The 17,707-nt window shown below is 42.0% G+C and overlaps 1 protein-coding gene across 6 annotated transcripts in view; it reads right to left on the bottom strand.

Moving 5' to 3' along the window:
- The window catches only part of LOC111872387, a 77,274-nt gene that overhangs the window by 23,018 nt on the left and 36,549 nt on the right, over positions 1 to 17,707 (bottom strand). For all 6 annotated transcript variants that reach the window (XM_023866223.2, XM_023866224.2, XM_023866225.2 and 3 more), the window contains exons 4-5: positions 5,779 to 5,855; positions 401 to 705 (exon numbers count right to left, since the gene is read on the bottom strand). In XM_023866223.2, the coding sequence (XP_023721991.1) occupies positions 401 to 705; positions 5,779 to 5,855 (382 nt within the window). The remainder of the gene's footprint in view (positions 1 to 400; positions 706 to 5,778; positions 5,856 to 17,707) is intronic.

Below are 17,707 nucleotides of genomic sequence, written 5' to 3'. Positions count from 1 at the left end.
CTGAACATAAACTGTGTTTAATTTTTGTCTATAGGTTTTATTCGAAAGATTTTTCACTCTGATAAATATTTAGCTTGAGATGCATGCAGGTCTTTCAAGTAAAAGTGATCATTCAGAATTGTTCAGTCTATATGAAAACTGAAATGCACCGACAATTCTTTGAAAACATTTCCAATATTAAATTTCATGGAAATCAGTCCAACAGTTCTCATGTTCTGTCGCATACTGATAGACAAATGAGCTAAGAAAACATAACACACGACGTTCCACAGAACTGTAAACACGCATAAGAATGTGGAGGGATAAGCTGCATGGAATACAGAGTACTACAAATTCTGCATGGCATTATTACAGGTCTTACAGTCACTCATCCTGGAAATAAGAGCAGCTATCAGCTGACCTTGGATGGCTGCAGGAAGCGGCGTGGAATACGCGATACTTCGGTGTCAACGCTGCCATCACCCCCTACTGGCCCTCCAAATCCGAGGCCCAACAGTATTTCCTCAGGATCCGGACGTCTTGACTCTAAGAATGACTCTACACTAGAACAATGGCTGCCTGTGTGTGACGTCACGTCAGACTGAACTGATGGTTCCCGCACCAGGTGAGCTGCTGAAGTGACTTTACTAACTGAAGCTGTGTTTGTATGAGGCTCAGCTGGACTGACAACAGTGACTGCTGGTAGAGCATCGTACAGAAGTCCAGCTGAAACAGGGAAATAAAATCCAATTACTGCGACCCAGAAAATCTTTATATATAGGTACACGGCTATTTACATAAGGGGTGCATTCCCAGAAACAGCAACATATAATGAAATCACATAAGGGACAAATCCTCTGGTACATATATATTTATCTGATTCAATATGACTTATTTAATGGTGCTCTTAATGCAGACAATAGTACATCAAATGGGATGATGACAACAGAACTCCCAAAGAAATGAAGACATTATATAACATCAGTGATCTGGTAGCAGATGTTAAAAGGAGAAGGTTGAAGCTGTTGAGGTGTGTGATCAGAATGGATTGAACAAAGATGGCTACGAAAATTTCTTAAGTTTAGTTAGAAAGTAGAAGAGACATCAGAAGACCCAAACTGAGATGGCTGGAAGATGTAGAGAATGATTTAATAGAGCTGATAATGAAGAGATAAGAGCAGAAGACAAATAACAGAGAACTATCAGCATTTCCTATAAAGGAAACAAAGGCTTTTAGAAGACTTTATAGCCAAGGAGTAAGTAAGTAAGTAAGGTAGGATGGCAAGACGATATGGCAGCCAGTGTTGCAACACAATGTAAGCTGACATCCTGCTATTTTCTCGGAGGGATTGAGGGAAAACCTCAGCATATCAAGTCTCCATGCTGAGAAATGAACCTGGGACTTCCCAAATACAAGCAGAGAGTGCTAACTATTTGACCATGATGTTCAGCAGCCAAAGGTATAAAATGACAAAATGGTTGTCATACAAAATCTGTTCTCCTTAGACATTATTTTCCATAAGCCTGGAATCACAGGCACTAGCGAACCAACTCTGCATGCAGCGAGCTCACACCACTCTTTTGAGCCGACAAAAATGCTGGGAAGTGTCATCATGAATGGTGGACATCCTGAGTATACTTTGTTAACAGCCGTGTTTCAAAACTCGGATACTGTATGTGGTTAAGTTTTAGAAATTACCTGCACTTATTTCATTATAACCAAAATGACAAATGACTAAGATTTTCAGCTGTCAACACATTAAATGCGAGGGTATACAGTTAAGTCACTGAAATGTGACTTCCCACATTATCACGAATCTCACTTCAGACATGGATGCTCTGGGTACCCTGAAGATGGAGGCAGCAGATTTCTGTGAAACATTTGTATCTATCTGTGAAACAACATGGAGCCACATCCCAGAAGACAGTAATCTTCAGGGAGAATCCTGATTCTACTATGTAAAAAATGTGGAAATTTATAACTCAGAAAACTTTAAGGAAAGAGGCTACTCAGAAGACCTGGGTGTAGGCGGGAAAATAATAATGAAATGTTGGATTTGAGGCTTTTACTATAGTGACTATGATGGGTACTGTCTTCTGTGATATGACACAAGCTAAGTTAACTGGCTTTTTACTCATTGCTAAGCATGCCTTTATCCTTGAAGATGGAGACAGTACATTCCTTCAAATAATGTTGAACCTCTACCGGACTTCACGGTGTCACATCCAAGAAGACAGTACTGTTCAACACTGAAATGGATTTTAGACAGATGGCATGTGAAAGTAGGGACTGCACTGAACTGATTTTGGCAGGTTTCAATGAACAGCTTTTGTGAATATGGTAATGAAATTTTATGTTCCCTAAAGGTACTGGAAACTTTTTTATCATCTTATCAGGGGAGATTCTGCACTATACAGTTAATTAGTTACAAAAAATGAATTAGCACTTTTAAACACTATGGATATATAATTTGCTTCATTATCTTTTTTTTTGTGTGTGTTACCTTCAGTCTATTTCTCTTCCAAGGTTTATCTGCATGACTGAAGAAAAAAGGGCAGATATGTTGTTCATTACATAAGATAGACATGTGGAACTTTTAAATAATCTGACCCTTAGTGATCAATGGAAATCTTAAGAAATTTCACACTGTGAATTACATGTGCTTGCTTATATGTTGACTTCCCAGTAATTTAAGGAAAAACATTATCCTGCATGGCAACTGAGCATTTCATAAAGGATTAATCTTATATGGATAATCTGAACATTTTCTTTCTTTCTAAGCATTCTTATATCCATTACTGGATTGCTGCAATAGGGCCCCATTAGCCATAATTTACAGGGTTCCTGTTCAAACTTCTCAGCATCTTTGTAGGACACCTACTTGATGTTGGGATTGTACTTTGGAAGGGAAGCAAATGGAGCTTAAAGTTTCTTAACAGGTACACGAGAAATTATTACGGTGGCTCGCCATGCAAAAAATGGATGGAACATGGATCCTGCAAAGGGCATTAATATTAAAATCTGAAGAAAATAGTTGTATTGGACGATTCAGAACAAGATGGTTCAGCCAGGTACTGGAACACAGGAACTGATAAACTTCTTGTCTATTGATCCACATAAAATGGAAACTAAGCTAGAATAAGGAGGAGGAGAACTGGTCCAACGATTTCCTGTAATAGCTTTTGGTGCTGGATAAACGTCTGGTGTCACAGCTTATAAAAATAAGAAAGAAAATGTAGTAATTAGTGCAACAAATTCAGGAAATACTGTAGTGGCTATTTTCACATTAATATTAGTGACTTAAATCATAGACTTCAAGAAAGCCTATGATTCAGTTAGGAGGGAAGTATCGTACAATATTCTGATAGAGTTTTGGATACCCATGAAACTAGTTAGGTTGATTAAAATGTGTTTAAACGAAATGTATAGTAAAGTCTATGTAGGTAAACATTTGTCTGACAATGTCTGAAGATGGAGGCGCTACGTTCCTCCGAAACGTCGGCCAAAACGAAGAATACACGGTGCCTAAACCCAGAAGACAACTTTCTTCATTTGTCTGACAAATTTCCTATCCAGAATGATCTAAAACAAGGAGATGCTTTATCGCCACTCCTTTTCAACTTTGCTTTAGAATATGCCATTAGTAAGGTCCAGGGAAACCAGGTGGGATGAAGAAAAACCCACAAACTTTAATTGACGCAAGTAAAGAGTTTGGTCTAGAAATAAACACAGAGAAAACTATATGTTGCTGTCTCGTCACCAAAATTCAGGGCAAAATCATGACATAAAGACAGGAAACAGATGTTTTGAAAATGTGACACAGTTCAGATATTTGGGAACACCTGTGTGGGAACTGCCCACATTCAAGCAAGTGTGACAATGCAAGCGTCACTGCCTAGCAACCGTTGTTTACTCGTCGTTGCTAAGCAATGACGCTTGCATTGTAATTGCATTCAGGAGGTAATTAGGAGGAGATTGAACTCAGGTAATGCTTGCTACTATTCAGTCCAGAACCTTTTGTCCTCTGGTTTGCTGTCCAAAAACATAAAAATTAGAATATGCAAAACTAGTGGTTCCGTATGGGTGTGAAACTTGGTCTCTGACATTAAGGGAGGAACATAAACTGAGGGTGTTTGAGAACAGAGTGTTGACGAGAATATCTGGACCGCAGAGAGATGAAATGACAGGGGGTTGGAGAAAACTGCATAATGAGGAGCTTCATAACTTGTACTCTTCTCCAATTATAATTATAATGATCAAGTCAAGGAGGATGAGGTGGGCAGGGCATGTAGCATGAATGAGAGAGACGAGGAATGCGTATAGGGTATTGGTGGGAAAGCCAGAAGGAAAGACACCACTGGGAAGACAAAGGCATAGGTGGATGGACAATATTAAGATGGATCTTGGAGAGATAGGATGAGATGGTATTGATTGGATTGATCTGGCTCAGGATAGGGACCAGTGGAGGGTTCTTGTGAACACGGTAATGAACCTTTGGATTCCATAAAATGCTGAGAAATTCTTGGGTAGCTGCAGAATTGGCGGCTCCTCCAGAAGGGCTCAGCTCCATGAGTAAGTAAGTAATTAGTGACTTAAAAGCCTAAACCGTCTTAAATTGTTACACAAAACAAGATGTCCACTGATTAACTGCTGTTACTACTAATCATCTGTTGTATATAAAGCAGTGACTGATGATTTTAAAATAACATTTTTATGGTAATTAATTAAATTCAACATTGTGTTTATCTGACATGTCATTATTATTTTAGAAATTAATCTGATATTATTGTGTATGTGTATTTGTATTTATTTATGTAGAAACAGTTTCTTATGTAAAACAATTATTTTATAATTATATCTGGTATGCCATAATAACATGAAGTTTATTGAGCTGATTTTGCATAACCCCCATTTAGTGTAATCTTGTCCATGATTTATTCTAACCGTCTTACAGTGCATACATTTATTCACCTTACTCTTCTCTCTTGCACTACATGTTTCAGCACAAAAGTGCCATCCTCAGGTGCTTTTCGATGTACGTCAAACTACTTCACTGCATGTCCTGTTGTCTTTATACTAAAATTACTAGTGTAATCTTGATTTAATTTAAGAAAAACCACCTCAAAATGGATTCATTAAACAGGGATTTCACTGTGCATATTGTGATATTGGGAGGCACGCGGTAGTGTAGTTGGTTGAGGCACTATGCTACAAGCCAGAAGGTTGCAGAATCAAATCCTGATGAGGTGGATTTTTTCAATTGACCTAATGCTTCCAGCCACACTATGGGCCTGGGATCGACTTGGCTGCTAACAGAAATGAGTACTGGGAATCTTCCTGGGGGTAAAGGGCGGCCGGCGCGTAAGGCTGACAACCTTACTGCCACCTGTGAGCCGATTGTCTAGAAAATGTGGGAGCCTCGACTTCTAACACCCCTATGGGCCTCCACGGCCTGTTACAGGGATAGCTTGACTTACTGACTTGGAAAGCAGCCATATCTCAGACACAGACACCTGTCACTTATATGGATTCTCTGCATTATTGATTTACCCTGAGATATCCACTGAGTCATGCATACACTTGATATTTACATATTTCATTATTTGGAATAATGATTTCTGAACAGAAGGACTGGTCTACAACTCACCTTTATGTGCAGTGATAGTACAATATTATTTTTTTGCTATGTCTATAGTTAGCATGAAGTAATTAGAAACATCATGTATGTGACATTCCCCTGTGCGCCACTCACAGGTTGGTGAAGCGTTCACCAGTTACACAGCACTGACAGGACATACCTTCTGCACCAAGGCCAAGGCCAAGGTGATCATCTGACTCTTCCAGTGGTGTGTCGTCCCCTCCTTCTTCCTCGCCCCTGAAACAGGCCACATAAAACTGAAACTTTTCTGTTTCCTATTGCGGACTTAAAAGAGAACATGAGCCGGGGTAGCACAGTATGTATAGCAACTGCCTACAGGCTGGCTAACCGAGAGGCCAGAGTTCGAGTCCCAGTAGGGTCAGAATTTTCTCTTCTCCATATCATCTAGACCTGCTCTGGGGCCCACCCAGCCTCATATCCAGTGGGTACCAGGGGCTCTTTCCCTGGGGGTAAAGTGGCAGGGGCATGAAGCTGACCACTCACCTCCAGCTAGTGCCGAGGCCAAGAAAATGTGGATCTATACACCCACTCTCCCATACATCTTCATGGTGTAGTGCTTAATTACTTAAGCACAGGGACAACTTTGGGGGCACACGGTAGCGTAGTTTGTTGAGGCACTATGCTACAAGCCAGAATGTCGTGGGTTCAAGTACTGATGTGGTCACTGGATTTTTTTCAATTGACCTAATCCTTCCGGCCGCACTATGGCCCTGGGATTCACTCAGCCTCTAACAGAAATGAGTACCAGGAATTAATTAAATAATTTTCCTGGGTCGTAAAGCATAGCCGGCGTGTAAGGCTGACAACCTTACCACCATCTTTGAGCCGAACGTCTAGATAATGTGGGACCCTCAACATCTCACAACCCTACAGGCCTTCACGGCCTGGTACAGGGACAATTGTACCTTTTTTACTCAATATTCTCACTTATATATACAGCAACTGAGGCCATGGGTACCAACAGGATTCATTCCAACGAGGGGCAGTCAGAAAATATTCTTATGAACATTCAAGCCATTTAGGAATATTTTTAGACATCACCTGTATAAGATACTAGAATTAAATTTATTTTAATTTGTGAAGAGAATAATATTTAGTATATATCTTTCTTTTAATTTTTATTTTTCCCCAAATGTATAGAAGGGGACTGTCAAAGTAAGAGAACATGCTTCACAACTCCAGTAAGCAGTCAAATTACTGTTTCACCTGCATCAGTTTTATTATGGAACAAGAATTCATAGTGTTGTGTAGGAGTCAGTACAGTAACTGGCTACGGGCTGGGCTGTCAGGGTCCAAACCCCAGGCCTCATCCACTCACCTCAATGGCATGGTATTTAATTATGGGCAGGAACAACGTTATCTTTACATTTACCTGATTAAAAAGGGTATAAATTATCCATAAATGTTTTCTCTCAGCGTTAGTTCAATTCATATCCCTTCTGAACATTAAAAACTTGCACTACAAATGAAATATACAGCTTCTACTTGGCAGTTAACAGAAGTGACTTACTTTCAGTCAACAAGATGTCAGTGCCCCCACCCCCACACACACAGTAACAATCTTATTGTCAACAAGATGACAGATACGTACTTCACAGTAACACACTTGCTCCAAACAAGACTACAGATTATACACTCAGAGAAATACTGGTGTCTGCTGCTGCCAACAAGACAGCGCAACTGATACTGCTGCACACTCTGTAAGTCTTCCTCGTCAGTCACCAAGAAAAATCAGTGACTCGAAACGTACCCTTACTTTCTGTGAGTAAACCTGTGTGTGAAGAACAACTCATGCAAAAGGAAGGCAACTACTGCATCGATACAAAGTCATGGGCACAGATGTCAACCACAAACAGAGAGATGTGTGCCATGCAGATGATTACCATCGGGGAGGGGGGGGGGGTACATGACTAATTTTACACCTCATAGCCTCTCATCCAAGCTAAAGAGAACCCTAAACACACCAACTGTGTCCACACGTCCGTTATTAGTAACTGTAGTTTCAAAACCTTTTTAAACTTGAAGATCTCTATTTTCTGGGATGTAACACCATGCAATCTGGTGAAAAGAGATTGGAGCTTGAGAGGAACATTGCCTTAATTTTCAGAGCAGGCAAGAAAACCGGGGCTGGTTCACTTTATCATTATTTCTCCAAATCAATGCCCTTGTCAAACTAATATTTCTATTATCATTATCACCTGCAAGGTTTAAGCCTTTTCACCCGTTACGGTCTTCAGATTAGACGAAGAGACCCTTCAGTCTCTTTGGTGGCTGATCCCTCATTTTATCATCCTTTAGAACGACAGTCAAACAGCTTCCGAGACATCAATTCTTTTCAAGGGTTAGATATTCTCTACACAGTTCCTTTAAAACGCTGTTATCTTTCTGCCAGACTGTACTGCGTCACATTCTCTGCACACAGCGATCTTTGAAGAGTATGTCTGTCATTTAATACCCGTAACTTTCATTCCCGTGTCCTCCGTTACACAGGAACTGTCCTGTAGTGCTTTTCAGACAGAGGATATTGTATTTACCCGAGGCCAACACGACGAAGAACATGGGCGCCGTCGTGAGGAAGCTAGGTCTATACCCCCTTTAGAATTTTGAGAAAAATCAATTCAGAAAAAAAAAAGCAAATATACCAAATTTTAATACCAAAAATTAATATCTAAAAATCTGAATACCTTATGGCAATCAGTAAAACTGTCTTAAGCGGCATAAACTTAAGTTCGCAAGCGCCCCCCCCCCGAAAATATACGTCCTTGACAACGGATTATGGTTACATTAAAGAAACGAGACACACACGACGCGCCGCGGTGCGTGCATCAACTGGGGTGGGGGGGGTCTGGTTTCAGCAACAAATCAAGGTACAGTTCCACGCAAAAGTCAGTTCCAATTCAAGTCCATTATTAAGAATGCCGTCTTCTGGGATGTGGCACTGTGTAGATATTTTGTTAACCGACGTTTCGGAGGTGTCTACAGACACCTGCTTAAGCTAGTTCATCGCTCGCGGATTTCTTATATCCTGAAGATGGAGGCGATACGTTCCTCCGAAACGTTGGTTAACACAATATCTACACGGCGCCACATCCCAAAAGACGGCATTCTTCGTAGTCACCGCCGTGAACACCTCAAATCTTACAAAGTCCATTTTTAGCCTACTTTATTTTCGCAAGGAAATAAAACAGGTTTATGACATGTGCAATTTATTTTCTCGTTTCAATTTTTTGAGGCATCTGACCGTTACTCACGAAACGTCGTACGAAACATTTCGCCAAGTCCGAGGTCGCATTAAGGCCGTACTTCATATGTTCATGCAATTAGTAATAACAAGACAGCGGGCGGGCGCGATCTTCTGAGGTGGGGGAGACACTCGCGCTAACTACTTTAAGGTCCTGAAATGATGCAAGCCAAGTTTTGTTAAGATATTTCCTGTGGGGTATTTAGTACGCTTCTTTCAGTGTCTACGCTCTGTAGCGTAGAATGGTAGGATGGCTGATGAACTGTGTACTGGAAGGGATTTGTGGTGATGGGGACTGTGGAGCGGATTATGGTGGCTTACGAAGGTTTATGCTCCATTTGTTTGTGCGCATGCCCACAATCCTACGGAACGCATATTAAATCGCTCCGTACTCCTCGAACTCAAGAACCGGTGAACCGATTATCTTTAAATCTGATGCGGGAGATTTGTACTCTTCGCCAAGTATAATTAGGATCATGAGATGGGCAGGGCATATAGCAAGAATGGGGAAAAGCAATGCATATAGGATATTGGTGGGAAAACAAGATGGAAAGAGACCACTGGGAAGAAAAAGACGTAGGTGGGTGGATAATATTAAAAATGGACTTTAGGGAGACAGGATGGGATGGTGTGGACCGGATCGATCTAGCTCAGGATAGGGACCAGTGGAGGGCTCTTGTGAACACGGTAATGAACCATCGGGTTCCATAAAATGCTGGGAAGTTCTTGAGTAGCTGCACAACTGGCGGCTTCTCAAGAAGGGCTCAGCTTTACGAATGAGAGTGAGTTGATGTGGGAGCGGTTTGGTATAGTCTGTGTTTCTGCGCGCATCTCGACCATAGATCATTAAACTGTTCAAATGAATCAGTAATTATCTCCCGAACACATGCGAAGATTGCCGAACAATCAACAACAGTTTTGGCCACACGGTAGCGTAGATGGTTGAGGCACTATGTTAGAAGCCGGAAGGTCACGGGATCGAGTCCCGATGAGGTCATTGGATTTTCTTCAATTTACCTAATCCTTCCAGCCGCACTAAGGTCCTGGGGTCGACTCAGCTTCTAACAGAAATGAGAACCAGGAATCTTCCTGGGGGATAAAGGGCGGGCGGCCGGCGCGTAAGACTGACAACCTCACCGCTATATGTGAGCCGACTGCTCAGAATATGTGGGAGCCTCGACGTCTCACAACCCTATGGGCCTCCCCGGCCCGTTACTGGAATAGTTACTCTTTTACCAACAACAGTTTTCAGAACAATCAACATATTTCCGGAACGCACGCAAAGTTTACCGACGTGTGTTACTGACGACAATCAAACGCAGCTTCATCTCGCCTGAAATTTAAGTGTACATGTATATGTTTCTTTACAGAAGTACATGAATACTTAATGATATTTGAGATTATCGCAATAAATACTTGAACAGAGATCTTGACATGCCATTGTGGTGAAGATGTCTGCCAAGCGTGCACTGTACTCTTACAGTCCTATTTCAGTTTGATATGTGACGAGCTTATTGCAGACTCACGTGAATGTGGCAGGGAAACAAACATTTTCCTCGTCCTACCAATAATAGGTTCGCGTGTTTCCGCATGTACTCCATCCGGAACAGCCACGTGTAATGTCAACAGAGAGGTATCCCCAGTGGGGTAAACTTCAAGGAACTTAATGCGCGTTAAGCCAAGTCAAACAACAGAGAGTTGTAAATATTTCCAGATGTACATAAATGTTACTCGATAAGAAGTTCCCGAACAGGGAAGTTCCGGGGCCGACCTGGCACGCAGTTCCAGGCTAACAGAAACTGGCATGAAACATGACATAGCGCCCACTTTGCTTATATGTAATGGAAAAAGCTTTATAATTTGAACGAAAAACAGTTCACGAAAAGCACATACTTATGAGGCTCACACTTCCGTCTCAAACGCGCAAAGCTGTCTCTGCGATTAATTAAGCATTACACCAAGAAAATGTATGGGAGAGTAGAGGTATACATCCACGTATTCTTACACCTCCGTACTAGATGGTGAGTGGTCAGCTTTATGTCGCAGCTGGCTTATTCCCAGGGAAAGAGCCCTCGCGGTACCCACTGGACAGGAGGCTGGATGGGTCCCAGAGCCGGTCTGTAAACTGTGGAGAAGAGGAAAAGATCTGTTCCCCGTTGGGGATCGAACCACGATTCTCCGGTCGCCCATCCTGTACCCCAGTAACTAATTTTACATCACACTCGAATGTCACAGTGATGTTGGCAACGATCCTGTTTCGTAATTGAGAGGTCCCGTGTTAAGATTTGGGCCCCGAGGCCGGGTATCCTAATTCGGATTTCTCGTGGATTTCCTAAGTTACCCCGCCAAACATGGGGCCACGCGGTAGCGTAGTTGGTTGACGCACTATCCCACAAGCCGGAAAGTCGTGGGTTCCAGTCCCGATTAAGTGGCTTTTTCAATTGACCTAATCCTTCCATCCGCACTATGACCCTGGGGTCGACTCAGCCTCTTAACAGAAATGAGTACTAGGAATCTTCCTGGGGGGTAAAGGGCGGCCGGCGTGTAAGGCTGACAACCTTACCGCCATCTGTGAGCCGATTGTCTAGAAAATGTGGGAGCCTCGACGTCTCACAATCCTAAAGGGCCTTCACGGCCTGTTACTGGGATAGCTTTACCTTTTACCCCTCCAAACATGGCCAGGATAATACCCTAAATTATGTAATGGTTACTTCTACATCCTTTCCAGTTCATCAGTGACTGATCATCCAAACATTCAACACTACATAAACGCAACTACTGACATCGTTTTTAAATAAACCATAGATTATACAGGAAAGTGCCTTAACACCGGCCTCAGCCACTTCTTTCCACATCCCTCATTACTGTCCTCCCATTGATATTAGTTTAGAGGCCTAAACTTCGTACGCTGAAAAGCGTTGTTAAATCAGGGACAAGGACAGCGTATATTTGCAATTCTTCGTTTCTTAAATGTCATTTGTGGGGCATTATCTTTCTTGATAATTGCTGCACGAATGCTACTTGTTGCATACATAATTATGTCTCAATCACAAGCACGTTTCGCATTTGTCAACAATTGACGTAACCTATTTACCGCTTAAGTACACTGCAAGTGAGAAAGCGACGAGAAAATTATAACACTGCATACAAACGTTATAACAGCCCTTTGCGCGCTGACTTCATCTAGGTAATGATTAAAAATTCAGTTCGCACGTCATAGAAAACATTGTGTCCTTCACAAACGCTACCTAGAGAGATACTGTTTATTTTGAGAATCGTACATAAGACATAAATCCACTGTGTATGTAAATGCACTTTCTTTAATGCTGTTTAGGGAAACAGTCGCTGTTTATTGTGAGAACCATATGGAACACACAAATACACTCTGTGGGCAGAAAACTCAGTCCGTACCTAACAGGAAATTCATTACGTCTCCGCTACAAAGCCCAACCGGTTAATGCTGTTTAGGGAAACAGCCGCTGTTTATTGTGAGAACCATATGGAACACACAATTACACTCTGTGGGTAGAAAACTCAGTCCGTGCCTCACAGGAAACTCATTACGTCTCCGCTACAAAGCCCAATCGGTCAATGCTGTTTAGGGAAACAGCCGCTGTTTATTGTGAGAACCACATGGTACAAACATATACATTCTGTGGGTAGAAAATTCAGTCCGTACCGGTTAATGCTGTTTAGGGAAACCGTCGCTGTTTATTGCGAGAACTATGTATAAGGAACACACACACATACATTTTGTGGGCAAAAGGCAGAGTTTTCGGCATGGTAAAAAAGACGCACACAGTAAATACCGTGTCTCGGAGGGTACCCTTTCAAACATGAAGTTAATCTAAGAAGCATTTAATATTTCAGTTTCTACCGCATACAAAATATGTTTCGTCTCCCTTACAAAGAACGGAAAATAATCACTGCTTATTCCGAGAATCATATGAAACACATAAATACACTAAGTAAAATCCAGAGTTTATTTTTAACGTTACACATAGCAACCACTGCGCTTTAAAGAGCTAACTTAATACCATTTTAATTCGATGTCCTGCAGCACAAATGGAAACGACTATGAATGAATATTGCCACTGTTTCAGCACACAGTTAATGGGAAAACAAGCCTCCAGGCAGGCGTGTATGTCGGCTTCTTCGGCCCTGAATGACGTCACACTAGTTATGGCTTCCAATGTAATATTCTTTAGCAACGAATTGTATTTGATCCGCTGAATATTAACCACGAAGTCTCTCCGTATCAAATCACCACTACCTTCACTCGTCTGTCCATCGTCCTGACGCTTAAAATTGGCATGAAGTACACCAGTTAACAGCATTTGTGTAAAACGAATAGCTACTGTATCATGTACATCACCTGTACATATGCCACGTGTTGCTGCAGTGAATGTTTGTCAACCAACATACTGCGCGGAACACATGCGTTTTTACATTTAAGGGAGACCTACTAAGTAAAGAGCACAGTGGCCACGCGGTCCAAGGCATGAACCGTCTTCGCCCGCTCTAACACTGGGATCGTGGTTACTATATGTACCTCCTGCTTTAACATACTAAAACTGCATTGTGGCCCACAGCAACTGTTTCCATAAACAGCATTAACCGGTTGGGCTTTGTAGCGGAGACGTAATGTGTTTCCTGTGAGGCACGGACTGAGTTTTCTGCCCACAGAGTGTATTTGTGTGTTCCGTATGGTTCTCACAATAAACAGCGGCTGTTTCCCTAAACAGCATTAACCGGTTGGGCTTTGTAGCGGAGACGTAATGTGTTTCCTGTGAGGCACGGACTGAGTTTTCTGCCCACAGAGTGTATCTGTGTGTTCCGTACGGTTCTCACAATAAACAGCGGCTGTTTCCCTAAACACCATTAACCGGTTGGGCTTTGTAGCGGAAACGTAATGTGTTTCCTGTGACGTACGGACTGAGTTTTCTGCCCACAGAGTGTACTTGTGTGTTCCGTACGGTTCTCACAATAAACAGCGGCTGTTTCCCTAAACAACATTAACCGGTTGGGCTTTGTAGCGGAGACGTAATGTGTTTCCTGTGAGGTATGGACTAAGTTTTCTGCCCACAGAGTGTATCTGTGTGTTCCGTATGGTTCTCACAATAAACAGAGACTGTTTCCCTAAACACCATTAACCGGCTGGCCTTCGTTATGGAGATGCAGTGTGAAGATCGCCATATTCTGGATGTGACGCCGTGTAGTCTGATAAAGACTATCGGCGTTTCGTAGGAATGCACTGCCTCCACCTTCAAGGTCGAAGAGTACGCCAAGCAACCAGCACAAAATACAGCTTTTTAAACCATGAAAATAGAGGCAGTGCGTTCCTCCGAGACGTCGGTAAACTTTTACCGCACTATCACACGTCGTCACATGCCACACAAGAGTACTCCTCATAGTCACTGCCAGAGAATGTCAGATGCCATAAGACGCAGTGTGCTTTCTATGTGGTAAGCTCTGAGCTTTTAAATATTATTTACGCAAACTTCATGCTTGAATGGGTTAACTGGAAACCTCTATTAAACGGGGGGGGGGGAATAGGTGCAAAGATATTGCACACTTTCTCATATACGCTTGACGGATCATAGCCTTGTTATTTGTTTCTATCGCGTCTACAGGCAATTAAAGTGTAAATCAAAATAGGATAAGTCGTTTTCGAGAAAGTCGACAATTCACGTTTAGGCCATTAGAGGGCGTACCGTTACTTTCGTGATGATACCGTCTCCCCTGTAGTTTCATTTAGGGAGATGTCTCCGTAAATAACTGAAATGTAAAAAGAAAATCGTTACAGCCGTTTTCAAGTTAATCAAAATGTTGTGTTTTGGGGCCCCTATTTCTGGACCTAGAATTCACGGTGTACTGACATATGATGGATAGGCTCTTAAATACTGAATACGAACAAAATCAGGCCAACCGTTCAGGCGATAGGTAAGCGCACATACATACATACATACGTGCATACAACCGGGTGACATTCCAAAAACTACTTTTTTGTATTCAGAGAGGCTGAAAACGTGTAAATCCGCCAAAATCTCTAAACAGATTCTTTCCTCATGACAGCACTTTCTCGCATTACGTATATGGTAAAAGTAAAGTTATCCCTGTGCTTAATTAATTAAGCACTACGCCATGAAGACGTATGTGCAAGTGGAGGTATAGCTCCACCATTCTTGACCTCGACACTAGATGGAAGTGAATGGTTAGCTTTACCCGGGTACCTATTGGATAAGACGCTGGGTGAGCAGGAATGGAGTATGTGAATAGAAAAACACTGCCCCTGCCGGAAGTCGAGCCCACAGCTATCCCGATATGAGAAAGTAAGAACAATCAGCTCCCTCCAGATTAAGTTTTATTTAGATATGTTATTCTCCACTCGTACGTAGGGTTTAAGAAACATAATTTCAATGGTATCAATCTCTGGGGTTACTTATTGCGGGAAATAACATACATATATATATGAGCTAGCACCATAAAATTTAAAATTCTCCTATTGAACACATTTTTCACGAGCAACTGTATCGTGTCTAGGTGCAGGGATAGCGCTGTCGGCATAGCGACTGGCTACAGGCTGGACGGCGGAGAGGTTCAGAGTTCGAGTCCCCGTTGGATCAACATTTTTCTCCTCTTCACGTCGTCCAGACCGGTTCTGGGGCCACTCAGCCTCCTATCCAATGGGTACGGGGGCATAGCGGCAGGGGCGTGATGCTGACCACCTCCAACTAGTGCCGAGGTGAAGAAAACGTGGATCTATACATCCACCCGACCATACACCTTCATGGCTTAGTGCTTAATTAGTTAAGCGCAGGGACAACTTCAGTTGTATCGTGTCTGTGTACAGCAAAGTGGATGGTAGCAAGGTAGCCTTGACCGACATGCGTGCTACTTGCGGGTAAACACGTTACACAACTCACTTTCATGACTAATGAAGTGATGGGCCTATAAACAGATGTCACCATGGTAACTAGTTGGGTTACTGTCTCACTGACGTTGCCAGGTCTCCCGTGTTTTCGGTGCGAAGATTTTTGTTTAAAAACAACACAAGAAGCTGTCGGAATAACTTGCGAAACTGCTTCGTAATGCGTCATGGAAATAAAAAGAATTATACGTTAATTCGGTTCATTTATTGAAGTGCTTGACAAGAACTCAAATTCAATTATATGCAATACCCCGCATAGTCCGGGTAATCGGTTCCGCCAATATCCCGGACCGTTTGAAACCGGACTAATCGAGGAACTAAATACATACAAAAAATGATTTCCAAAAAAAATTCTCCGTTTTTCAATAAATAAAACGCGATTAATAAATTAAAATGTCTTTATTTGAAATAATTTAAAAAAATTCATGTTTTTCGCAATTCATTTTTATTTTCTAAAAATTGCAATATTGATGTCTGCACATTTTTCTTCTTTGGCCTTTTCTCTTCATACATTTCTTTGTAGCAACGAGTTGCATTGCTTATCGTTCGGCGAATTGTAAGGCTACGTTCAGTATCGCGATCAACTTCCATAATATGCTCTGAGAAGGTTTCAACCATTCCACTAATTCTTCATAGTTGTTCGGCTGTTGATTCTCGTGCAGGCATTTCAACAGTCGTCGTTGCCTAAGTTGTCCTCCCGTTCTTTTTCCCCCCCCCTTGGCACTACAGCCCCAGTGGGCCTAGGCCTACCTCCATGAACTTCTCCGTTCACTTCGGTTTTTCTAGATCTTACACATTCGGTAGGACTCCTTGGGCGAGTGATCAGCTCGTCGCAAGGCCTCTACCTGTACACAAACACAGAAAAACGCACACACACAAACTACACATCCATGCCCTGAGTGCGATTCGAACCCACGATCTCGGCTTGCGAGCGAGCGAAGACAGTGCATGCCTTAGACCGCTCGGCTACCGTGACCGGCCCTCCCGTTCTTCATCTACGTTAACAAGTGTTTCGTTATCTAGTTCATTAGTGTTCGCTTTGATGCACTCAATTACGCTGACGGAATCTAACGCACTGAAACCAAGTTGCTGTCCAATTTCCACTGTTATTAGTGACTTCAGCGAAATGAGTTTCAAAACCAATGAAATAATTTGCACAGTGAGGTATGATATGTTTCCATACCGCCCTCATATTGCTTGCCGTTAATTCATGTCATGCTTCGCCTATATTTTCGGTAACGTTTCTGATGTAGCTCTTCCAAAATTCCGTTAAAGTAGTGCTCTCTCCACCTCCTCCAGTGATAGCTGTCAGAGCTCAAGAACGAACGACCCGAGCATAGGTACATATACATATAAAACGGGTAACCCCAGAAAAATTTAAATATGTATCGTATCAAGTAGTTACTATAGGATTCTGACGATGGTGTATAACACACTGATATGTTGGGATTTTGGACTTTATCCATCGTCCTGGTTTTTAAGATAACAAATAAAAACACGACGTTTCGGAAACTGGATCTGTTTCCGTCCTCAGGTGAAGGAAAACACCTATTCAGAACACCTATCACTGGACCAGTGATTGAGGCTAGCTCTTTCTAAGGGACCCAACTGAATAGGTGTTTTCCTTCACCTGAGGACGGAAACAGATCCAGTTTCCGAAACGTCGTGTTTTTATTTGTTATCTTAAAAACCAGGACGATGGATAAAGTCCAAAATCCCAATATATCAGTATGTATCGTATCGCATAACTTTAAAACCACATAAAAATAAACGGCACAGAAAGATACCTGACTGAATAAAGGGAAAAGGCCGATCATTTATGTATTAAAAATAATCTTGTGTACAAATTTTTTGAACTTATTTTTATTTTGCTCAACTAAAATTTAGTTTGTTTTG

This window comes from Cryptotermes secundus, unplaced genomic scaffold (genome assembly GCF_002891405.2).
Source record: "Cryptotermes secundus unplaced genomic scaffold, Csec_1.0 scaffold247, whole genome shotgun sequence".
NCBI classification, from domain to species: Eukaryota; Metazoa; Arthropoda; class Insecta; order Blattodea; family Kalotermitidae; genus Cryptotermes; species Cryptotermes secundus.
Note: the sequence above shows the minus strand (reverse complement) of the source record. Positions and strands in the feature narration are given on the sequence as shown.